Raw genomic sequence first — 26,369 nt, forward strand, 5'->3', positions numbered from 1 at the left:
TTTTTAAGAAAAAGATTTATTTCCTCACACAACAAGCATAACTTAATGGGCACTTGTTTTCATTATGGCAACACTAGATCCTTAGTTATCAAAGAAAAACTAGCTGTAAAGTTGAAAGCCCTGTAATGTTTACAAAGGTCAACAACAATAGACAATATTTTATCATTACATTGCTGAAACTTTAGTGTAAAAATTCCATTAGTATTTAACATTTTTTCTTTTTTTACAGTTAAAAAACCCCTTCAATATACAGTTTGAGTTTATCCAAAAATGAATTGACAGTATTTTTACTTTGCTTCAAATAAACACATGTGTACTTGCACTGCTCATAACATGTTACTACTCATTACTGTTTGTTTAAGCACCACTTGACATAGAAAGATATCTATACCACATACCTAAGCCAGAATTACCTAGAGACCTTGCAACAAGCTGGGGGACAGTTAGTCCAGTTTACGTTTGCAATGAAGATATGTCCCAGGTTGTACCTGTTAAGCTTAGCACAATAGCAAGTTTGGGTCTGACTTGCATGCATCTTTAGGTCAGGTTGAGCAAAGTATGGCTCTCCAGCTGTTATTTGGCTGCAACTTCCATCTATTGTTGACTGCTGCTTTAGTCAACATAACCAATGATGCAGAATGCTGGGAGATGTCATTCAATATTTAGAGGCCTATACTTTGCCCATCCCTGTCTCAGAGATTAATTCCAGCAGAACAAACAGCATAATTCTGATAAATGTTTACCTAAATTAAAAATCTGTCTTTTCTTTTACATATTACATGTCTGCTATTGTGGTTGTTTCTGAAATATCTTTTAACAGTTAACTGCATGAAGAGCAAAAATGCCTTACTTTAGGAATGATGATTTGAAAACGCGTAAACAAGACTTTTGCTCACTAATTTTCAAATCCTTACTGCTGCAGCAAATTAATCTTGCTTTGTGCCTAGCTGAATAATGACCTTTCAACAGCATCTGGCCAGCATTTTCAATTCATCAGGGCTCCAGACTAGCACCCCTTTTATAATTGTGATCTTCTCCAATGTATTTTACAAAATCCTAACAATTCATCAAGGAAGAACCAGGATCTAAAAAAAAAAGTATTGAGGGGAAGGCCACATCATCCTTAATATGTGTTAGCTTGGTTGTAAAGGAAAGAAGCAATAATTCAAATCTGAGGCAAGGTAGCATTACACACAACATTACGTAGGTATTATTTACAAGAAGAATTGAAAAAACGATTACATTTTAAGGAATGCATGGACATGTCTGCATGCATGAAATGATCTCCACATGTCAGCTTATAATAATTTAGCTTCTGATGCTACCCTTATAAAATTCAATAGGACCTTCTTCTGCACAAGATCCATTAAAATAAGCAGGGATACAAAATGGCACAGGTGTTCACTAAAGGTGAGAGATGCCCTGGTAGTGCCACTGTTTAAGGTAATCTGACTCATTACCCCAAACGCCCTTTTAAATTCAAGAGAACATTTCTTTTTGTTACCAGAACATTTTTACAAAAGTGTAAGCATCTAAAACTTTTAAGCCAAATTGGTGTGACAGTGAGTCTTGAATCAAGTCTATAGTAATAACATACTTAACAAGTTTGTGAGTTCCTTTACATTAGAAGCTCAGTAATAATTACAAGACAGCTTAAGTTTTTTTTGTTTTCGTTTACATGATTAATAAATACACATTAAATCATAAATAGGAAATCTCTTTCCTCAGAGATTTTAAATAGCTTTCAAGAGGGTTCAGTGTCCAAGACTAACAGTATCTAGTGTCTTTTGTTTATCCGAGAACCATAAAATTTGATTCTTGGCATTACCCATTGTACGAGGATTATTTTATGGGAACATGTGAAATTATTCTGTTATTCTTAAAGACAAAGAATTAAAGCCTTAAACATTGATCATCTATGTCTCAGATGAATATGACATCCCCATTTTCTGGCTACTGTTGTTATGGGCTAGCTAGGTAATTGTCCTTTCCCCCCTTTTTCCCACTCATTATTTAAATATTTTAAGCAACATATTGGTCTCTACTCAACCAAACATATAGGATGGTAGCTATCAAAATATCACTGTCACAGGACAAGAAGAAATGTAAGATTGTTTTGGATCCAGAAACTATACTGATCATTGCCTACTTGCATAAGGCTGGAGACAGTATGCTTGCTATCAAAACTCTGTTTCATTTCTTTTCATTTAATGTAAAAGGAATTCAAAGTTCATGATGATCAATATTGTTGTAAATAAGTTAAAACAAAAAAGGGACTTAAATAATTTACATTGTTTGTACACAGGCAGTGTGGGGAGGACAAGACCTTTTCAGAATATCCTTGAATGCAAATAGGACCTTGAATGCAAATAGGTTATGAATTTTCCTGGTTGTTCAAATCACCCACACTTTCATTCCTCATTCACTGTACTCAAAACATACATATGATAGGAAAAATGATTATTTCCTTTTTTGGTAAATCCTTATTTAGGCCTCCTACACACCATGATCTTCAAGACTTGTTCCCCAATGTATTTATTTTGTTATGCTAAATAGATGTTTTGGGGGTAGTTTTTTTAAAAGCCTACTTTGGTAACTCTCACATTATTCTTCCCCACCTGCACACCAGATATGTCAGCTGCCAATTTTCCTTTGGTTGTGTAAGGTAGATCCTCCACTTGGGTAAATGTGTGGCTTGCCATACTGTATGAAAACGTGTAAGTGAACAAAATGGGACTGTTTTCATAATCACAGCAAGACCATGTGTGAAACATGAATGTTAGCTGTGAAGTTTGCTAAGCTGATGTAAATCACTTACTTTTCTAGTCAGTGATATCAATAGGAATTTGAATCTACAAAGTATCTCTATAGATAACGTACTTCTAGAGTTTTACAAGTTTTGGGTTCCGCAAAATCCTAACAACACAATGAGTAACAGGAAAGCTGATAACCATGTACATCAAATCCCACATTGGACAGGAAGTTTGCATTGATTCTTGTAGTGTTAAAAATCAAGCTGTGTTAGATCTAACAGCTAGTACAAGAAGAGTTAATCATATCTCCTTATTACTAAAAGAAACTATTTGTTACATTTACTAAGACTGAAGAATCTTACAAGTGTAGTACTTACTATAACAATGTGATCTAGAAGATTCCCAGACTTCCTGCTGGGTTAAATAGTCCTTAACATGAGCGACTCTCAAATATGGATGCTTTAAACAAGCATTTCCATTCACATAATGAATAAACCCTATAATAACAAGTAACTTTTTAGATTCTACCCCTCCTTCACAAAAATTAGTCAATAACAGAAATGCCTGATCTACAAGCCACAGTTCCCATGTCTTAGTATTCCACTGTCTTTGTGAATTTGGGGAAGAGAAGGGAGAGAAAACAGGGTCTTATTTATTAATCCCCTAGGACAGGTTCAGTGCAGAACATATGAGGTGCAAATCCTATGTAAACAAGGTAGGCTGGGGGGAAAATGGATCCTCCTTCGGCATTAAAACTGAAGTATTTAAGAAGTGGACATCCTACACAAAAGGATCTATATTGGCTGTCTGAGGCTAGAAACATCTTGAGCATGATCCTGCTGCAGTTTTTACTGTAAGTATCGATAGACTTTGAAACAGTGATTGCCAGAGTCTGCAACTACAACATGACCATCTGACGTAAGGGCCAAACCTTGAGGACCATAAAGTGGATCAGCAGATGTATTTATATAGGATAAAAAGGATCCACTTCCATCAAAAACCTGCAAAAAGGATAAAGAGAACTTTCATCAGCCAAAGAAAGCAAACCATAACGCATGCATGCTGCATCTAACATACAATTACTAAAATGTGTACCAGTACCAAAATTTATGCACATTCTTCACTGAATTCACATGCACCATAATATAAAAAAGTCTTGACTAGTCTACAGCATTTTAACAGGGGTACACTAGTAGCGTCTTTCAAGATTTAATGGATTTTTCAATTAAATTTTTCTTGTTTTCTTGTTTTTAAGCTAAGAAGTGCTGATCTTGGGGTTTTTTTTGCAAGTCACAGTGGGCAGTTTTGGAGTAGCTTCTAATAGCTCCCACCTTGTTTTGAGTTACATGGATTTAGTAATAATTTTCACTAAGGCAGCTGTATGTTATCTGTTTGAGAATTACGTCTGACACAACACTCTCTATGTTGAAGTACATTATCAAATTTTAATACAGACTCTCGATATATGCTTCCTTACAAAGGGGCTGTTCCCCCTGGTCCTGCATCATCTTGTTTGGACAACGCAGGCATTAGCCCTGGGCTGGGATTGGGCCCAGATCTCGCAGACCAGATGTGGATGCAGTGGATCCGGCTTGATCCCTAGGCAAAAGGGCCTTAACACGAGACTAAATGACCTGCCATTTGCTATAGTTTTGTGAAACTCCACAGACAACCCTGGCAGAATAGACAGCATCATATGCCGCATACCTTTCATTGCCTCTAGGGAGAAGCCCCCCTCCCCCACCAGTCACCTCGTCTGATGTGGAAATGGTTGCCTGGCTACAATCATGTGGCCAAGCACCCTGTTTCTCTGTCAGACATGATGATGGGGGGGGGGGTATTCTCACTGGTGACAACAGCTAAATAAAGTAGATGGTGGTAGTGGATCTGTGGCACCAGCCCATGTTATCCTGGGCCCATGTGCTCAGGGCCAAAAGCAAGGTTAGCTGCTAGGGAGGGCAAAAGTTCTTTGCAGTGAACTATTATCAGTATAAAAGGTAAAGGTTTCCCCTTTGACAAGATTGTCAAGTCATGTCCAACTGTAGAGAGTGATGCTTATCTCTGTTACTTAGCTGAGGCCAGCATTGTCAAAGATGACTCTGTAATCATGTGGCCAGCATGACTGCACAGAACGCTGTTACCTTCCCACCAAAGTAACACCTATTTATCTCCTTGCACTTTTACATGCTTTTGAACTGCTAGGTTGGCAGAAGCTGGGAATAGTAACAGGAGCACACTCTAATGGGATTTTTCAGTAACAGCTTTCAGATACTGTTTCACCAATACTGAATTATATTGAGCATCCAATTTGGCCTCATTTCAAAATACTGGAATTGAACCTTACCACCCTAAATAGTATGGGTCCAAGTTATCTGAATGAGTGCTGAAATCTCTGCTCCCAGGTTCACTATTAAGATGAGATGTTCAGGTGTGGCCATACCCACAATTTCTTTGGTTATAAGGGAAGTGGCTTCCCCTGTACTCTCCTAAGGTGAAAGTAATAAATTGGGTAATGCAACCCAAACTCACATGTTTTCTAAATGAATCCTTCCTGATTAGAGCTAAAAATTCGATAATTTTTCCCCAACTGGTCTGTCCAGTCGAGTGAGGGATGCATAGAGGGAATCCCACTGTTGGTTCCAATCAGGGACCAACCAAGTTTTGCTTTGCTTCATTAACCTTTGTGAGGCTTTGACAATTATAATAATGTTGTTGGGTAATTGTTAATGTTTCCAACAATTCATAAAGGGTACAGAATGATAAGAAGCAATTAAGACTGCTTAACAAAGCAATCCATTGTCTACTAAAAATAATGGCTGGCATCTTATATTGCAGTTAACCCACAGCTAAAAACTTTGGAATGGGGGCATTGATTTGCTGTTTGTGGCTCAGGTAGCAAAATATACTTCAATAGTCCTGGGAGGAATCCCTATCCCAACAACACATAGTCTGCTGACCTGAAAAGGCGGCTTTGCCTACCTGTATTCGACTGTTTCCCCAGTCTGCTACAATAATATTTCCATTAGAATCTACAGCTACTCCTGTTGGAGCATTGAACTGCCCGTTTCCTTCTCCATTAGATCCAAACTTCAACATGAATTCACCTTCCTGGTTAAACACCTGCATGAAATATTTCAAAAATATTTCAAAATTATATAGTACCTGGAGATGAGAGCCAAGAGCTGGAAAACAAGAGGTTTATTATCCTCAGACATATAAATCAAACCTTGAGAAAAGATAAACATTTTTGTTCTCAAAGTAGAAGTTGTCACAGGCCACATACAGTTAAGTAGAAACTCAAAAAGAACTATAATACTGTCTGCAGATGAAAATGATAGCAAACTGTACAAGAATGAACTAGCAAAAATATTTTTAATGAAATGCTAAAATATTATAGCCATATTCCGCAGTTGCTAACACACACACACACTAAAGAGACTTTTGAATTCCCTCCTGTATTTGGCAAGAAAGATGTCTATTTTGTCAGATTGAACTTTTTCATGCTTTTAACTACTAGTTTTCAAACTATGTTCTGGAGATCCTGAGCTTCCCTGGAAGCTTATCATGCTTGTTTTGTTTTTCAGTGAGATCATTGTTGATGGACAAAATCTCCTTTAAAAAACTGTTTCCCCAGCATTGCAGATTATTACTTGCATGGCACAGCTGACAAACAGGCTGGATATTTCATGCAGGAAAAAGCTCTAGAGTCCTAGGAAAACTTTCCAGATCTCTCTACCCCAAACAAAACAAAAATAAAAGCATTAACAGGATTCTGTCATTTGAGGCTGCAATTTGAAGGGAAAGACTGAAAGGGGGGGTCCCCCCCACACACACACACCGGCTTTTTTACTTGCATAATTTTTCCTGCTGTGAATCATTCCCTTTCTCCAAACTGCTCCTGTTTACTCAACAGAGATTGGAATCTTCTGAAATCGCACCAGGAATTAAGTGCTACCCAACTCATTTGAGTGGTACTTAATTGCTGGTGAGTTTACCAAAGATTTCAGCATGGCATAGTGGTTTGAGTGTTGGATTACGAATCTGGAGACCAGAGTTCAATTCCCAGCTCGGCCACGCAGCTCACTGGGTGATCTTGGGGAAGTCACATTCTCTCAGCCTCAGGGGAAGGCAATGGCAAACCTCTTCTGAATAAACCTTGCCAAAAAAACCGACAAACTATGATAGGGTTGCCATAAGTCAGAAATGACTTGAAGGCACACCAGCACAGCAACAACAACTCAGTTGATCTTACTTCTGTGTGGATATGCACACCATGTGTTGTTTTAAGCAGGGTTTTGGTATGTTAGTTCTTGATGAGATTTATGTATATAAATTTTATTCATGCAAGCTGCTTCAAGAATGTTAGGAGACCATTATTAAATATAATTTTTTTAGATAGAAAATAAAACAATATACATTTAATTTATGGCCACTGGGTAGGACCCTCAGCCCAGATCACTGGTATAACCTCCCTCCCACATGAAAGCTCCCTGCCCCATTGCTGTAAGCAGTCTACCCGGACTAGAGAGCTTTGATGGGGAGGTGTGGGAATTACTCTATAAAATTTTAAATTAAATTGGTTTGGAGTTTTTTAAACATGAAAGTTTGGCTTTGTGACAAGTTTATAATTTATACTTTTCATTAAAATTATAATAAAATGGTAGTTTTTGGTATGCCTCTATTATCCAATTGACTGAATATGATACATAGCAGAATTGTCTTCTGTTAGTGAAATGTGGTGACATATTTGTCAGCTTTAGCCATTTTTATTTATACTACTAGTCAATGTAGAAAATATTATCTGGATCCAAGAAGTCTGAGTAACTGATAGCAGAGGAAAATGCATGCTGTAAACACAGCACAACAACAGAAAATAGTTGCCCGCTTTCATTCTAATACAGGAGAGAAGGGACAATGTTAGCAACTGGAATTTGGAAAAGTTAGTTTTTTGAATTACATTTTCCAGAACCATCAACTGATGGATTCTGGGGAAATTGTAGCCCCCCATTAAAAAAAAAGCTGTAGCCTACAATCTACCTCAAAACTAAAATGGTAATGCATTATTTTCAAATGTTTAGTCAGGTTGTGAATGTCTTTATTTTCTTGTTTGTTGGAGCCCAGCCATGGAGCTAACAATTGCTGTAATTATTAGGAAATCCTGCATTGCTCTAAGATTGCTGCTTCTAAGGGTATACATTGATCAAAACAGTAGCCCCCCTGCTGCTAAACTATTCCAACAATCTGTTTTATAGCCCCTCCAGTGGTCTTACTTTCTTCACTGTAATTCAAACCACAAGAGCAATTATTTCCTGTCTATTTCCAGAAACCTAACAAAGAATTTCCTCTTTAAAACTGGCCATTTAGGTCTAAGTAAGAGTTACATTTCACCCTTGCAATGTAGTTTAATGATGGCATGGAAATCATGTGGTATAGCCTCTCCCTGATGCTCAGCTTTGGTCTGCATGTTATTTGAGTCATACAGACGCCACCTGAAAAGGCCTCCATTTGGCTGGTAGCCCCTCCATAATGCATACTTGGCCTTGAATGGACTCACCAAACCCACTCACCCCAAAACAAAAACTAATATCCATCTCATACTTTTCACACATGCACTAGCATACTAGGCATAACCATTCTGTTTGTTGTGGCTAACCAAACTACCAAAATTTTAGATGTGGGAACATTTGGGAACACAGTGATGTCATAAGGACATTTCTTTCATGTTAGGGGAATTTGAAAAGTAGTTTGAAAAGCAACACAGCACTTTTATTTCATTATCATCATTGACTGTAAGTGGGTTGCTCTGGTAGCTGTAGCACATGAAACCAGTAGTGTGTATCTTGGATTCTTTCTTTTCCTCACAAGCAAGTGTGCAGGCTTCAAACTGAATCAGGAGCGCAGTTTATGAGAAAGAGAGGCTTAGTGTTTCTCCCTTCTGATGCAATGCCCCAAAGCTAACAATAATTTTAAAAATCTCCCATCAGGACCAACAGGAGACATTTTAAAAACTATTGCTAATACATACCAAGGAAGTATTTGGGGGGTGGAGGTGGAGAAGGAAGCATTAAATCTCATTTTAGTACATCCTCTATTCCTGATCCAGTTTGGGGACTCTTACTTTTGACTAATTAGAGCAGCACATTATGTATTTAATGTAATACCTTCATTTAAAACCTACTTGGCCTAATAGATATATTTGCTTAGTGAGATTAACCCAGTAACAGTTCACAGCTCTCATGTCAGTAGGACAATGAATCCACTCTAGGTTTTAATCCAAGCTTTAAAAGAGCAATCCAAAATGCTGAACCTATTTGGGGAGTCAAGTCCAGCACTCTAGACTTTAAACTCTGAATAAAATCTGGAGTGAATCCGCTGCTGTACTGACCTAAGAGCCACCAGCCACAACTGAACTAACCACATTTGATGCCTCAAGGGCAGTGTAAAATAAACTCTTTGTTTAAGATTCAGAGAATCACACATTATAAAAATAAGTTCAAAATTAAGAAAGGCATTTCATTGAACATAAAAGGCATTTGACCACAGGTTCTTACTTTACACCAGAAACCACTTGTCAGACATTTTCCCCATTGCATACTGTCAGCCCTCCAAATCTGAGGCTCTGCAGATTTGATTATTCATGGATTTAATTAATATGTTCTCAATAGGTGTCTCTAGGTCCTCTAGCATGTCTCTGTGGTCAATGCCCACAAGAAGTCATGGTGGAGGACCTATAGATTCCTATGGAGAACACTAGGAATTCTATGGTCAGTGTCCAGCAGGTGTTGACAATAGAGTTGTGCCAGATGACCTAGAGATTCCCAGGTAAAAATATGTTTACCTGTTCTTCCAGATAGAAATAAGAGTGTGTGTGGGGGGGGGGGGGGTTGGGGTTTTTTTTGTTGTTGTTTTTTCCAAATTTCACAGGGGACCTGTGCCCCTAGCCCCTACAAATGTGTATGGCCCACTGTACTTCATTGCTGGCCAATTTATCCTCTGGACTGGAAGGTAAAAATCATACTAACCTATTCTTTTTTTTAACTGTGACATTTCAGAAGAATGAAATTGGATTAATGAAGCTTGGATTAAAACCTAGATTGGATTCATTTAACAAGAAATCACCATACATTTCTGAAAGTCCTGCTTAGAAAACTTTCTTATACTGTACTAATTATCCAGTCTGTCTTCCCAAACATAATAACAAAAAAGGCAATTATAAATGCATTATCTGTCCAAGCCATAGTGCAACGTCTGTGATTGCCTGATGATATGGAACACTTCTCACAGAGTACCACTTAACATGTCAGAATATTCCTATATATGACACTTGAAAATAGCACATGGGAATATTTTCATGGATTATTGGTAGAGTACATGGTTTGCATGTACAATGTCACTGGTCCAATATCTGACATCTCCAGGTAGAATTAGACATACTACTTCCTGAAACTTTGGACAGCTTTTACCAGTCACTGTATGGTGTTAGATGGACTAGTGGGCCTTGATAGTAGACAGTTTTCCATGTAAATATGCCACACATGCCAGCTGCATGTATTTCTCCCTTGTAATATGTGAAATAGATCACATATTATATAAAATCCCTACATACGTCATTTGCAAATAACTTTTGCAATAAAGAATGTTGCTAATAGATTGAATAGTGTATATTAGGCAGCTCAGAGCCAATTGAAATTCTTCAAACATCCCAGGACAACAAGCATGTCAAAATGATGGTAAAAGGACCCTAAGGAATATTTTATAGAGCACAACATAGGACTTGAAACAACTGAAAGAGAATATATAGGTTTATTTAAAACAGGAAAGTATAAACATCCAATATAGTTTCTCCACCTTTATCATTAAACAATCAGCTCTTGTTGGCTCAGGCAAAGAGGTCAGTTACTTCATTCCCTTAATGGAACCTGTAAATTTTCTTAAATGTTGTACACATTTCTATGCCGTAGCAGGATTTTATGTTTCTTGAAAACAGCATCATACCTTGACAGAATGATTGTGGAAGTCAGTAATAATGATTTCATTATTGTGGTTGACAGCTGCAAAATGGGGGCCTGCAACAAATAACAAAAAATAAAAAATAAAGGACTGTCCAGGAGAGAGATAAAATGAATTAAATTTATACAGCAGTTCAAATTTAACACAAAAATATTTCTTCTGAAAAATAAAAAGACTTTCTTATATACAATAAAAATAAGTACTTTATTCTGATTCAACTAAAACAAGTATTTGTTTTTTGTCATGTATCACCTTGTTTCACTAACAGAAACAGTGTGTTATCCCACAAGTGCACGGCAAACCATTTCTAAAACCAAGAGAAGTTTACAAAAATGTACACTGTGATTTGGCACAGGGGCTTTTGTTGAAAGGGGGAGGGTGTAAAAATATCACATATATATGAGACACCAAATGCAGGTAGGGTAGCTACCTGCAACCTGGCCAAAGTATTTTAAAAATATGAGCCATGTTCTGCTCAAAACTGGTAATGTAAATCAACAATGTGAAGTTGAAGGCTTTCATGCCTGGCATCCATAGATTTTTGTGGGTTTTTCGGGCTATGTGGCCATGTTCTAGAATAGTTTCTTCCTGACATTCGCCAGCATCTGTGGCTGGCATCTTCAGAGAATGCTTGCCTGGAAAGGATTTGGGTGTGTGTGTGTGTGTGTGTGTATTCTCTGAAGATGCCAGCCACAGATGCTGGTGAAACGTCAGAAAGAAACTCTTCTAGAACATGACCACATAGCCTGAAAAACCCACAAAAAACTATAAATCAACAAGTTTCAATGTCTCAGTGGAAATTAATTTAGCCATCAATTGCCCTAAAAATCACAATTAACTGTGCTCATAAAAAGATCCACAGTCATGACACATTGGCACAATCATGAAGTCTCATTTATCTTTGTTCAACTGGAGCAGAAGGTTGCTGCATGGAGGGCCAGCTCAGGAAGATCCAAAGTAGCCTCCAGTCCAGCTATGTTATGACATTCCTTCTTTACACACACACCCTTTCTCTTCCCTCCTCCCATGGCCCCCTGTCTGACCAGCTAGTTTGTTAATGTTTTTATCATATCCATTCTATTGTTGGTAACCTGACATGTTTGTCATCTTTTCATTTCACAGCGTGTGTGTTGGGTTGATGGTACCACTAACTATTCATGCACTTTGTGCAATTGATTTGCAGGTGGGTAACAAAAAAATTATTGCACTCCAATAATTAAAAGATTGATCATACTGTTCAATCAGTAAGTTCTTCAGAAGTAAAATGGGAGAAAAACCACACAAATCAGAGCAGGGTCATGTATTTGTGGTTCTTCTTGAAATATTGCTTCTTTTTCCTAACTGACCAACTGCCGACAAAACTAGGCTTATGTTCTACTTATCCTGTACCATTTCAAAGGCAGCATTACTTACCTGATACCGTTTGACCTTCTATCTCATTGTTTTGTGAGGAATTTTTGGAAATGTGGCATTTGTCTGCAGATTTTATATGCAGTCTTTTTTTTTAAAGACTTAATTGTGAAGAAAAATGGTCCATCACCAATATGGCAATTCTAAAGGGCCAAATGTATTTGTTCCCTAAACAAACAGGACCCAGACAATGATTCTGCACTGTTGTCTCTGGCAGAAAATGCACAACTAAAAAATGTACCTTATCAATGAGGTTCACCCCCAAAGACAAACCATTTGGGAGCCTATTTATGGCACATGAGTGAAAAATCACCACCCCCAAATAGAGGCTTTCATTTGATGAAACCAACGTTCCCTTTCCTCTTCAAGTCTCAGTCCTTTTTGCCAACAAACAACTTCAGAGTGGGCAGCATGAGTACCATAGGGAGAATGACTCCATCCCAGTTCCAATAACAGAAGCAGTTGTTGCCAGAATCACCCTACGGGCACCTGGCCTACAAGGTATCAGACAAGTTGTTCCAATGCTCAAATTATTCCACAAACTACATGAATGAAGCATTTCAGTAGTTCAGCAAGGGATATCTCAACATAAAACTGAAATATTTGCACACCATGGTGTAGTGGTTAGGTTGTTGGACTATGACTCTGGAGATCAGGGCTCAAATCCCTGATTGAACATAAAAACCCACTGAGTGACCCTAGGCAGGTCACACTCTCTCTGCCTCAGAGGATGGCAATGGCAAGCCCCTCTGGAAAAACTTGCCAAGAAAATCCTATGATAGATTTGCCTTAATGCCATAAGTCAAAAATGACTTGGAGACACACAACAACAACAAAACTGAATGAACAAACAAAATATACAAACTGAGATTCAAAAGGGATTGTACTGTGGAGATCTTTGTCCTTCCATCACCAGATTTTAAAACAGGAAGCCTAGGCAGAGGGTCAGGATAGAAGGCAGAGGCTACTTAACCCTTCCTCTGGTTGCTTTTAGTTCAGGATTACTCTCTGCACTTGCTTTTCATTTTGTTTTAGTTTAAACATTTCTGTACTCCAGGTGTAAAGATCTGGACTTAACTACAGTCAGTAGTCCCACCAGAGTAGACCCACTGAATCAATGAAACTTATATAATTAATGAATTTTCAAGTGTTCAGGAATTCAACAGGTCTAACTCTGATTGGGGCCAGCAGCTGAATTTAAGAAATAGATTCTGGTGCCTTTCCTAGAGGATCTTTGCATCTTGAAATGTAAATGCAACATGAGAATGGTATCTCTGAACTAAAAAAATAACAAGAGTGACAGATACATTAAAGAAGATAGTAAATATCTTTTTTCTTTTTGCTAACTAGCCATTATAGAATATTGGAATATTATTTTAATATTTTAGTATTTTATAGTGTTGTGTTTTATCATTCCTTTTCATTATATATGTTTAATGTTCTGCCCTTTGGTGGAAAGGACATTATATGTAAACATTATTATTATGATTATTTTTCATTGCAACTGCTTGTGTAACTGAGTGTCTGATTTTACAAAGCAATTACATTATATTGTCTGTAGGCTCTCTCTCATGGGCAAAAAGAAACCTTCTCTCCTTCAGAAGTCTATTAAGCACTGATTAGCATCTCTGATGTCTCTGAGGATAAAATGAAGTCTGGGACATTAATGGGCAGTTACCCAAAGCATTTTAAAGCATAGTCTTGTATCTAAGCAAAGAACCCTACAAGTTCTGGCACAGAACTTAAACTTTAATTTCTCCTGCTGATTAAACATTAACTGTAATATGAGCAACAAGGCTGTGTTTATTACACAATGCAAAAGGCAGTTAAAAAATAGCACTCTGATGAATGTCACCAGTGATTGTTCTTCCCAGCTGTGAAACTACAAAGATGAGAAGGGCTTGTCCTTGTATAATGGTCTAGCCTTTCTTCCTTGGATTCTCCAAAATGGGAAAAAAGCTGAAGGTGCTTTGACAGCTATACAGCAAACACACCTATAAGCCTTGACCATACAAGAAAGGCAGGTATGGCAGCAGATTGGACACTACTATATAAGGCACTCAGGGCATCTTCAACCAGTGGTAACCAAACTTTCCCCTACAGTAGCCTACAGTTATCTATGGCTTTGGCCAACATGACCAGCCACACACTGTAGGCTACTTTCTCATACCTTAGGATATTGGTTTTACAGACTGCTAAAATGTCACTGAAATGTATATTAAAAGACAAAAGGAGATGGCAGATTAACCGGCAACAGGTACAGTACCTGCAAACTGTTTGTCTCCATTGCCTCGGCTTCCAAATCTGGTTACTATTTTCCCATTAGGCTGGAAGATAAACACACAACATGCTTTGTTGTCCACAACAATGATGTGTCCATTGCGATCCACCGAAACACCTTTTGGTCCCATAAGTTTTCCAGATCCAATTTTTGTCTAGAGGAAGAAAAGAAAGAGATAGGGAGCTTATTTCTGTATTAATTTGTTGCATTGATTGCCACTTAACGTTTCCTTTAACATACTAAATATCTGAACATGGTAACATATGCTTTAGTTGCACTGCATTTGAAATACTACGAGACATACTGAAAAACGTCCAGAAACTTACAGAACGTGGGAAATAATTTATTAATTGTAGCTGCCTACACAGACCACAAATCCTCTTTACTAAAATAGCTGCACTGGGTTGTTGATTCATTTCCAGAGCCAAAGTATAGATGGTAATTATTAAAGCCTTTTGAAGACTGGGGCCATCAAGCTGTTCTCTTGATTGAGAAGTCAGCTTACACCTTTTGCCTACCCCAACAGATTTTTGCTTTGGCCCTACAGAGTATGTCTTTGTCTCACTGTTTTTATATTGAATTTTATAATCATTCATATAAAAACAAGAATGGTTTCATTTGCATTTTGCATTTGTACTTTAAACTTACCTTAAATTTTCCATCAGAGGAGAATATGCTAACCCATTTATTGTCATAGTCAGCAATAATGATGTCACCACAAGGATGCACAGCCACTCCTGTAGGCCGCTGCAACTGACCAGGAGACCTTCCCCGAATACCGAAACGACTCTTGAACTGGCCATCAGTGGAAAATATCTATGGATTTTGTGTAAGTGTGAGGAAAAATAGAATTTTTAAAAGTACAATTTTCATAAAATGTGGTCACAATCATAATATAGACAGGACATATGACAAATGTGAACGAAGTTTAAATGCATGCATGGACAACAGCCCCCCCCCCCATATATATATAACATGGAACGCATCCGCACTGTAGAAATAATCTGGTTTGACACCACTTTAACTGCCATGGGTCATTACTATGGAATTCTGGGAACAACAAACTACACTTCCCAGAATTCCATAGCAATGAGAGATGGCAGTTAAAGTGGTGTCAAACCAGATTATTTTTGCAGTGCAAATGCAGCTATAGAGGCTCCTTAGGCAAACCGCAGAAAACATTTCAACAAAAATGAAGGGAAATCCCTTCCTAAATTCATCCAAGTATTTTAGTAGGTTTTCATAGCTCTGTAACTTCACACACATTTTTATAGGGATGCATGGAATGGCTTGTGTTTTCTGTATGCAGGTAGAAATCAGGGCTCTAGAGAGGTCTGTGGCTGACTGCCTCTTTTGCCAGCAATTCAGAGCATCTAATACTATGCTGGTTTATAGTGCTCCAATCTTTAGCAATCTTTCCTAGGTTTGGGCAAAAATGCCTACAATCAGAAGATAGGTATGGGGGGAAAACTATCTATGCCTAGGACATTACACAGAATACTTTATGACCAGCAAAGAGGAAAGCATCCTTCAGATCCAATTAGTCCAGGGAAATATATTTTGTCATGTCAATAGCTTAATATGCCAATAAGGATGTGGATGGCAGGAACTAACCCCATAAATTTCAAGTAGAAATAAAGAACTCCAGGCCAAGCAACATTTGATAGTACATACTGTAATTTGAAAATACTTTCAGTTAACTTCTTCAGAAGAAAAGTGGAATCCAGATGTAAAATAAATACCTTTCTAACCCAAAAAACATGAAAAAGTATTTGAGACATCCTTTCAGAATTAACAATTGCTATAAACTCTCTGGTCTTGGTAGTCTAGATAACACTACTCTTATATGCATTTCAATCCCACACCCTTCCATAAAGATCTACCAATTCAAAAGAAGCAATAAAAGGTCATTATACCTGTACACACTGATTATTGCTGTCTGCTATTAATATTTTTCCATTTGTAGAAGCAGCTACTCCCTGAAGATTTGTAAACTCTCCTTTGTTTCTCCCTTTGGTGCCTAAATAAAGTAGAAACATGAGCCACATTAGGAAGAAACTAACTAAAAAAAGCTACAAAACCTAATTCCAAACATTTCGACCTCAAAAGCAACTCAACTTTGTGGATTCCACTCCTTGTTTCTGGAACTTGAGTTTGAAAAGGATATTGCAAGGGGAACAAAGTAAGGATGGCCAGAGAGTGGAATACTGTGGGAATCTAGCAAAGAAACACTTGTAAAACTGTAAACCTTTGAGAAAGACCAAATTTTTTTCCAAAATTGTAACGAGTTTTATTAAAATAAACTCAGTCCATTAAAAATTAGGCTCTCCAGCTCCAGATGTTGCTTTATGTAACGAGGAAACCCAGCCTTGAAAGTAACAAATTTGACTAGCATGCCAGTTAGTTTATTATTAGCCTGTGTTCCCATGCTGATTTTGAGACAACTTTTTTCACAGCTATCTTAGAAATGTGGGTTACAAATGTCTTAGCAACCTACTTTATTTAAAAAAAAAAGGTTTTCCAAGCAAGCTGAAGAGGGAGGACTTGAACTACTTGGTGTGTCCTCTGTTAAGGTTGCTTAGCTGCTCCAAACAGGTTATCCATTCCTTCTTTTCCAGCCCATTTACTCTATGGAATTCTAAACTCTCACCAGCTTGGAATTCCTTATCATGCATAGTGATGGTTGTAAAATACAATACTGTAAATCTAAAGGAAAGCATCTCTTTAATTTGATGAGAAAGAGTAACAGCATCAGTAATGGGAACACAAACAAGACCAGGAATCTGTCTTGGAAAGAACTGACTCTGAAGAGTGAGTATAAAATTGAAAGAACAGCAAAAAGAGAACAAAACTATTTCAGACAACCCATTTCAGTTTGTTCCCTTTGTAGCAGGGCCTATGACATTAACTAGTAGTTACTACATCATTGCTCACTAAGTTTATAGTTCAGGATGTATTTATGTTCTTTTCCCCTTTATTTGCCCTATAGGTCCCAATGTTATGCAAGTGAACTCACCATGCTCAGCAGAGCATACTCTCAAGTAAGCAGAGATTACATAAGCATAAGCTTGCAGCCTCAGTTGAGTGCAAAAAAAACACAACAGATTAATCCCTGCAATCTATAAACCATGCTTTGCTCCATCTTCCTCATCAAAGAAGCACTGACTTACTCCCACCCGCACTGTGAGACATTTAGCTTTCTGTGTCAGAATGCTCTGGTGCCAAAACAAAGTACAATTCCCAGAATTCCATAGCATTGAGCAATGGCAGTTGAAGTGGTGTCAAACTGGATTATTTCTGCAGTGTAGATGTCACTGAACATGGAATCACTGAACAGGGAGAAATGGTCTGTAGACATATACATGTGTCCTCAGCAAGCACTGTAAAATTTTATTCACTGTTTAGTGATTCATCTTTACAGCTTGATTAAAAAAAAGTTACTGTATTTTATTTTTCAGCCAGAATCCCTGATTGTTACAACCAGGGATGACACCAAAAACTGCTTAGACATAAAACTTTAGTGCTTTAATAAATCTAGATCCTTGCTTTGAAAACTGTTTGCATCTGCTGTTTGCTTCATGGTGCAGAGAAACACTTACACTGAATATATTTATGGGAATAAATATTCAAAAACATTTGTGCTTGGTCACCAGTGCAGTTCTCAGAAATGTTGTCTTATAAACCCCATAAAGTCATAAACAAATGTAGCTCACGTGAATTTTTCATTCTTATATCTACACAAAATTAAAGGTTTGTAGTCACAGATACCAATAATTTGACATAAGGAAACCATTTAGTTAAAAAAACTGTAAACTGAAGCCTATTAATATGGCTCATTTCACATCATGAGAAGGAATGACTCATTGGAAAAGACAATAATGCTAAGAAAGGTGGAGGGATGTAGAAAGAGAAGAAGAACCACATGCTAGATGGATGGACTATTAAGGAGCTCACAGGCATGAATTTACAAGACCTAAGCAGAGTTGTGGAGGACATGGAGTATTGAAGATGTCTCATCCACAGGCTTGCCATGAGTCAGGATCAACTAGAGGAAGGTTAACAACAAACAATACAGTCATGTGTAAAAAGCCTCTACACTAAGAGATGCCTATGATATTGTAACTTGAGCTACTTCTGTTTCAGTCTTCATGTTCATTCAGAATAAGGCAGTAAAATCTGGACTATGCAGTCCTAACAAGTTACAAGACAGTACATGCCTTACCTACTCTGAAGATCAAATCATCTTCAATGGGGTTTTCTTTCCTTTTGCCAGTGCTGTACATACTAGCTGGTCTTTTTACAGCCTTCTGCTTTACATGGCCACTGCCAGGAGACTTAACACGCCTTTTAACTCCTTCAGTGGTAGGGGACACATCTGCTGATCTGATTACCTTGAGTTTGAATGGGCTGCCCCTAATATGCTGATCATAGAGCCTCAGTGAAAGAGTAAAGTCCCCTTCTTTCTGGACAGTGTACAAAAATTCATAAGTGCCATTTTTATTGTCAAGTATTTCTCCATCTGCCACACTCCCATCAGGGGTGCTCAGCTCAGCAGTGAGGTACGCGTTCCCAGTTTTACAAAGCTCACCATCCTTGTCCTTGGTAGTAATAGTGACTGACATAGGCTGTCCTATCACTGTCTGCTTCAACCCTTCGCCTGTGGCCACTGTTTCAGAAGCAACTGCATTAGTGGTTAAAATAGTGCCAAGGTTATGAATGGACTTCTTCAGACCATCTGTTTCCACTATGAAGTCCAGCTGATCATTTTCACGAGGCTGTAGTGGGAAATCTCTGTCAGCCAGATCATTCAGCTTGTCACTCATTTGCTTCTTGACAAGTAAGACTTCTGTTTCAGTTCCATGGTTGAGAGCTTGGGCTGTAAAGTTACTGCAACTCTTAATGTTTTCCTGTCCTTCCAGGAGGGTATCAAGTTGATTCTGCAAAACCTGACAGAAAAGAAAGACATTGTCAAGCGGTTCTAGATTGTTATAAAGAAGCATATATAAAAATAAGTTTCCATCTATTATAGGAAATGTGCCAGTGTGGTGTATTGGTATGAGTACTGGACTAGGACTCTGGGAGACCTGAATTTGAACCTCTGGTTGACCATGGAGACTCAACTGGGGGTTCTTGGGCAAGCAACACTTACTCAGCCTCAAAGGAAGGCAATGGACCCCTCTGCCCCCAAAATAAATCTTGGCAAGAAAACCTTGTAATGGTTTCACCTTAGGGTCACCCTAAATTGGAAATCACTTAAAGAAACACAACGACACAACAATAGGAACAGTTAAGGATGCTTTTGAACAGGATAACATTGTAGAAAGTTAATTGGGCTCAGTTTTTTAAAAAAAAAACTGAATCATATGGGTTGAGCACATGTAAAAGTTGGGCAACATTCCTGGAAAGAGAAGTTTTCTACAAGCTACTAATTTAGAAACCAAGACCTAGACACATCACTAACGTATGGGTTTTTCAACATTTTACAAATAAGCCATAGGCTATGTGAGCTTCCCTCACCTATTCCTTTTCCAGTGCAGCCATGAAATCAGAAGCCTTTCTTAACCGTGTTCTACTTGTGTTCAAGTGAATATGAGTAATGCATCCCTTCAGATATCCTTGCTGAAGCCAGGAAGGTAGGGATAGAGAGGGCTGGATATATGAGAGATAGGCCCTATACCCAATTATTTTAGCTCTTGTGCACTCTAATAAACATAAACAGACCTCTTCTTAGTCTTATATTTGGTACTATCTTTCCTGCTCAAAGTGAGATGGAAAAGAGATTTCACATGTCAATGACCAAACTTCCAAAATCCTTCTTCTGAATATAGTGAATGCCTCAAGCCTAAGACATACAGATGTGCCTTGAAATATTCCTCATGGAGTCACATATGTTTGAAGTCAAACATTCAAACCATTACATATGGGGGTGGGGGATTTGGCATTCTTGGTTCTTGGCCTATACTTCCCATCAGCCCTAGCCACCACGGGGGATTATGTTGTTGTTGTTGTTGTGTGCCTTCAAGTCATTTCTGATTTATGGCATCCCATGAGGTTTTCTTGCAAGATTTGTTCCGAGGAGGTTTGCCATTGCCTTCCCCTGAGGCTGAGAGCATGTGATTTGCTCAAGGTCACCCAGTGGGTTTCATGGTCAAGCTGGGAATCGAACCCTGGTCTCCAGGGTAGCAGTCCAATACTCAAACCACTATGCCACACTTGGGAATTATAGGTGTTGCAAAATATTTGGAGGGTCACCAAATTTTCATCACATTTGCAGAACCCTAAACGTATGTGCAATCCTCATGCATGAGGGGGGCATGGGGCTGCATATGCTGCCCCTACAATCTCCATCACCTCCTGTGCTATCCTCCAAGTGTTGAAAGTGAGAGGTTTGAAGCAAGGAGCCACATAAATACGCACTTCCTTTAGATCCTTGAACGATCAGGCTTCTAAATCACTGGGACAACTGACATCACGTACAGCAAACTACAGTCTGCCTGCCCCAACCACAGGCTTACCATCTGCAGACAGCAAGCCCCATTGGCTCTAATGGCAAAACATGCAGCCAGTTGCAGCAGTACAGCCCCATGCATGCCACCATTATGAACCATGGGACTTGATGGCCCTTGGTTTTTGGCACTGGTGGGGGGTCTGAAACAGAACCCCCATGGATACTAAGAGCCAACTGTAACTCAAACATTCCTCATCAAATTCCACAGCAGTTAGGTGATGGTGTTAGTACAATTCTTCTCAATTGCAAGAGGACTGAATGCCTACTTAGGGCTTATAAACAATTTAGTTAATAATACACAGGAGGAAAAAAATAAAATACAACTAATTAATAGCTGGTAAAATTAAGCAAAATAAGACCACCAGCAAAGCAACATTTAAAATTTATGTTTGACACAGTGTTTTGTGTCATTATTTTTTTTTTTTGCATTTTTACAAAGCAAGTGTATTGGGTAGAATACACTGAGGAAACCATTTTTTTCTGCACTGTGTTAGGTCAGGGACAAGCTGAATTAAACTGATGCATGTCTAACTGAAATCCAAATCTGAACATAAGCTGTCTATGTGGGTGAAATGACCTAAATTTCAAGGAGCAGTAGGAATATGTATCACTAAGAAAGATTATTTTTCAGTTATACAGACAAATTTGCATCCTGAAAAACAAGTGTTTCCTTTCTTTACACAACATGATGCTTTAATATACTAATAATAATACCTGTTTACACAAACTCTTGAATTTTAATACACTTTAGTAATCTAAATCACATGCTTGACATTGCTACAACAAACCTGTGTGTGTGTGTGTGTGTGTGTGTGTGTCTGCAACTGGTTTATTGTCATCAATGTCATCTAATAACATGAGAGTATTATGATCAGCCATGTTTACTTTTGATTTTTCTGGTGTCCAACACATTATATCTAATCAAAGTAGACCATAACAATTTACCATGAACTGTGGCAATAATTTAATTTCAAGTTTTCGAAATTGTCAGTTACATGAATGTATTAATATACGACCAGGGAATCCAAACAGCATTTGTTGTTCCTTTAATGCCATTTCTAATCAATGTTCCTTTCAAACAAATTTTATGGCAATGCTTCTGAAGCTGAAGCTGTACTAGTTGCCAGTTCCCAAATAATTAAAATTAATTGGAAAATGCACAGCTGTATTAGGATTCTAGATTAACCTTATAGGTTATAGGGCACACAGACCATTTCCCATTCTTTCTCTGCTAAAGAAAATAAGTTTTTGGGTATCATTACTCCTTGTAGCATCACACATATAGTTTTACTGACAAAAGCAAGAGCTTACTTTATGTTTAAGGCCATAATTGACTTCCAATTCCATAAGCAGCACACTTTTGCGGACATTTAAAGTCTTCTGGAGTTCATCAAAAGTGGAATGAATTTCATCGACGATGCTGGTCTTTTGGTTGGTGAGCTGATGTATAATTTCAGATATGAAATGAAGTGCCGTATCTATCTCTGGAAGCCTGTTCAAGAATAAATTACAGTGAATGGTGCTTCAAACAGGATTCCCCTTTAAATCATGTGCAATATTTTTTACATGCTCACTCCAAGTGTAACTCAGGGAAATTCTATTACAGGTTGAGTCTCTTATCCAAAATGCTTAAGACCAGAAGTGTTTTTTTTTTTTATTTCGGAGGTTTTTGGCCTTTGGAATATCTGTATATACATAATGAGGTACCTTGGAGATGGAACCCAAGTCTAAACATGAAAACCTTATACACATAGCCTGAAGGTAATTTTATATTCATTATTTTTAATATTTTTATGAATGAAACAAAGTTTATATACACTGAATCATCAGAAAGTAAAGGTGTCACTATGACAGCCACCTATATGCACATTTTTTAACTTTGGAATTCTGGATAAAGGAGACTAAACCTGTATCTTATTATTACCAAGCGAGTTTGTAGATAATGCTAAAACACAATGTAACTTTTCATAGATAAGTAGGAATGTGGCTATGCATGGCCAAACTATTCATTACTCCCATCTGCTTCTTCTTCATAGCTGAGAAGAGGAATAAATTAGAAATTTACCCTTTCACTGCTGATATCGAGGAAGGCCTTTGTGTTTGCAAGACTGAATGTACGCTCCTCAAATGTGACCAGGGCAGATATTTGCAGACCCCATTTTTGAATTGTGTATGTCACTGTGATCAAGCTCCAGAAGTTCTCCATCATATTGTATTGCTTTGTCCATTGTATATAATTCCGAGGGGGAAATTGTTAAGAAGGTTATTAGTAATGAATATCTGTTTGGATGAGTTATCAGTGGAATACTTATTGGAAGATCAGAACCCACATATTACCAGGCTAATGGCCAATTTTCTGGTGGAGGCAACAAGATTATGGCTTAAATTTTAATAATTGTAAATGTATGTTGCTGTTGTATGCCTAATAAATGTTGACTGGCTGACTGACTTTAGTAGATTCCAAGTTTGTTGTTATGTTGCGTGACTATTATTTGTTACTTGACGTTTTTAATTTGTTGCCTGCTTTATTTTATTGTACCTTTTCCTGTATTGTTATGTATTATGTATATGTATTAAGCTATTATTTCTTACAACTGTATGCCATGGGCAGATTTACTTTATCTATTTTATTGTTTGTATGTACAGCACTGTGTAAATCTACAGCACTATATAAATAAAGCATAATAATAATAAGAGAAGCAGAACTTGTGGTTTACAATAAACTCTAGTTTTAGATGTCAACTGTAAACTTAGATTGGTTTTGTAGTCTGTTTAGCAAAACAGAGTGCGTTTTAAACCACACAGAGTACATATTCAAACTTAAGAACAAACCAGCAATCCACAAGCAAAATTCTCAATTATTCCTTATTCTAGTAACAGGGAAGATGAGAAGAGGAGGACAGATGGGAGGGAAAGTATTACTTCCAAATGTGGTCTATTATAGACATAGTCTCCATAGTTTTGATGTAAAAACTTTCTCACAAATAAGACAGAATTTTGGACTGGGTGCAGTCTTATTCAAAACCCAACACCAGCCTGAAGAACAAAAGGTAGCTTATGTATATATGTAGTTGCATATACATTAATGCAATTTCCAGAACAGTATTATTAGCATTAATGAGGCTATAAATAGTAGTTATGTTGTAGTATTTATCCTTAAAAATAATACCAATATTAATCAATCCTGAAAACATCATGGAACGACTTAAATGAGTTTGGGATTCAGCCTGCATGTTTATGAATCTTCTATAGTTTATGCCATCATTTTCAAACTGATGTTTCAAAAAAATGGAGGGGGAAGGAACATCGGGAGAAAATTCAGGATCTAGAAGCTTTTAAAAAGAATGCAGGCTGTACAAAAGTACACTTCGGGCTATTTGTAGTCTACATTGCGGATAAATGTAAATGAATCAGCTTAAGACTACACGACTAGATTGATTGACTGTATTATGTAACACTAAACCAGAGCTTGGAAATGTGATTTTGGTGTTTTGGTTTGTTTTTGTTTTCTTTTTTTTAAAGCCTTACAAGTCTCAAAACCGACCAGCTAGCATGTCTATTGTCCAAAACGTAACTTCTCAAGCTCTGCATTAAGTTATGATTTACCATCACGAAAATAAGCCTCCCTATGCCTCAGGTCTGTGTACTTTCCATTCTTCTTCCAGTGTGACCATAAGAAGAGGTTTAGACTAACCATAGTTTGTCATGACATCTGAACCTGGATAAACTGCAATTACCTTTAATTATGATTAATGAAACAAGGAGGCTTTAAATCCTGGGGGGCTACTTTCAATCAATTATATTCCATACTAATAAAACTGCAACCACATCCAAATACCATAACAAGCTACAGTTATTCTAAAACTGAAATAGAAGTTTCTCATCTCTTCCTCATTGCTGCAAAACAAGGGAGGAGAAAATGTGTGTCTCCAGGGCTCATACAACTCCATAATGTCAAAACATTACCACTGCATGAAAACCTAATCCATGAGTAGTAAACCTGCTATTCTCATTAAGATCGTACTTGACATAAATTAAATAAGAAATTAATAGTCTAATTGCTATAAAAAGAGCAGATATAAATCAGGATGGGTGCTATCTACAGAATTGGTGGGAATTGTGTTCTGCATGGGACACATGAAACTCTCCAAGCTTTCTTCAGGCCACCTGCTTTCTCTTAGGTTTGTCTCAATAAACTAGAACTCCATCAAAAATGTTGGATTTTTGTTTTGGTCTGGTTTTGGGGTGGGTTTTTTGTTTGTTTGATTGACTTCATGCTTTCCTCTCCCAAATGGAGAATAATTACTTCTTGAGCTCTCCAGGAGTGGCTGATTGCCTATAAAAATAAAAAAAATCCCTCATTCAACCCACCCCCCCAAATCTGACAATCTCAGAACTCACAAGCAGAATTTACTCCCGGATGCAATTTTTAGTTTATTTTTGGTGAACATGGTTCCCAAATGGTGTGGTGCAATTTACGGCAAGGCTGAAAACTGGCCTCTGCACCCACTGTAGTTGGCCACTCTCAACCTACAGGATCAGTTAACTGTTTCAGCAAAGGGCGGGGGGGGGGGGGGGGGGGGGCTGCAACCTACAAATTTTCTAAATCTATGTTGTTAATGTTTTTGGTGTGTACCTTCAAGTAGTTTTCAGTTTATGGAGACCCTGAGGTGAACCTAACATGGGGGTTTCTTGGCAAGATTTGTTCTGAGGGGTCTTGCCTTTTCGTTTCTCTGAGGTTAAGAGAGTGCAACTTTCCCAAGGTCAACCAGTGGGTTTCCATGGCTGAATGGGGATTTGAACCATTGTCTCTGGAGTTGTAATCCAATGCTCAAACCACTATGCACACTAGGTCTCTTCTAAATCCATACCATATGGAAAAGCACAGGAATACAAAGCCAAAAGCTCTTGTATTTGCTGTCTCCTCTTTTGCTCACACCTTCCAGTGCTACCGGACACTTCTTTCAAAGGATTTTATAATCACTTCTTTCAAAGGATCCTAAATCACATATATTTCACTTTGGTTCGCCATCTGATATGAACTGTATTATCCTAGAATGCCTTTTTACATCCCTAGAATTTGCAATAAGGATATATTTTCATACCTTTTGTTGACAGCATCTAACTGTACTTGAAGAGAAGCCTTGTGTTGTTCAACAACATCCTTGAGAGGTACTGTGGGGTGTTCCGCATGCTCTCCTTCTGTACATTCCCGGCACATGGCTGTCTCACAAGATTGACAGTAAAATTCCATCAGCTGATTACAGAGAGGGAGAGTATGACTGTTGTTAGAATTCCAGTCATTCCTTCTTTAAGGTCTCAGTAATACAGTACAGTATATGCAAAACAGTGTGCTTCTTAAGTGGAAAGTGTGGTCCATGAAATACACATCCTTCCCCAAACCCTA

General features: G+C 37.9%; 1 protein-coding gene across 8 annotated transcripts in view; it reads right to left on the reverse strand.

The window, feature by feature from the left end:
• Positions 1 to 6: 6 nt before the first annotated feature.
• The window catches only part of TRIM2 (tripartite motif containing 2), a 67,098-nt gene continuing 40,735 nt past the window's right edge, over positions 7 to 26,369 (reverse strand). For all 8 annotated transcript variants that reach the window (XM_042467831.1, XM_042467832.1, XM_042467834.1 and 5 more), the window contains 9 exons: positions 26,068 to 26,219; positions 22,274 to 22,454; positions 18,677 to 19,400; positions 16,371 to 16,474; positions 15,103 to 15,270; positions 14,440 to 14,608; positions 10,749 to 10,819; positions 5,733 to 5,873; positions 7 to 3,754 (listed from right to left, as the gene is read on the reverse strand). In XM_042467831.1, the coding sequence (XP_042323765.1) occupies positions 3,602 to 3,754; positions 5,733 to 5,873; positions 10,749 to 10,819; positions 14,440 to 14,608; positions 15,103 to 15,270; positions 16,371 to 16,474; positions 18,677 to 19,400; positions 22,274 to 22,454; positions 26,068 to 26,219 (1,863 nt within the window). In that variant the 3' untranslated portion in view covers positions 7 to 3,601. The remainder of the gene's footprint in view (positions 3,755 to 5,732; positions 5,874 to 10,748; positions 10,820 to 14,439; positions 14,609 to 15,102; positions 15,271 to 16,370; positions 16,475 to 18,676; positions 19,401 to 22,273; positions 22,455 to 26,067; positions 26,220 to 26,369) is intronic.

Source organism: Sceloporus undulatus, chromosome 5, assembly GCF_019175285.1.
Source record: "Sceloporus undulatus isolate JIND9_A2432 ecotype Alabama chromosome 5, SceUnd_v1.1, whole genome shotgun sequence".
Lineage (NCBI taxonomy): Eukaryota > Metazoa > Chordata > Lepidosauria > Squamata > Phrynosomatidae > Sceloporus > Sceloporus undulatus.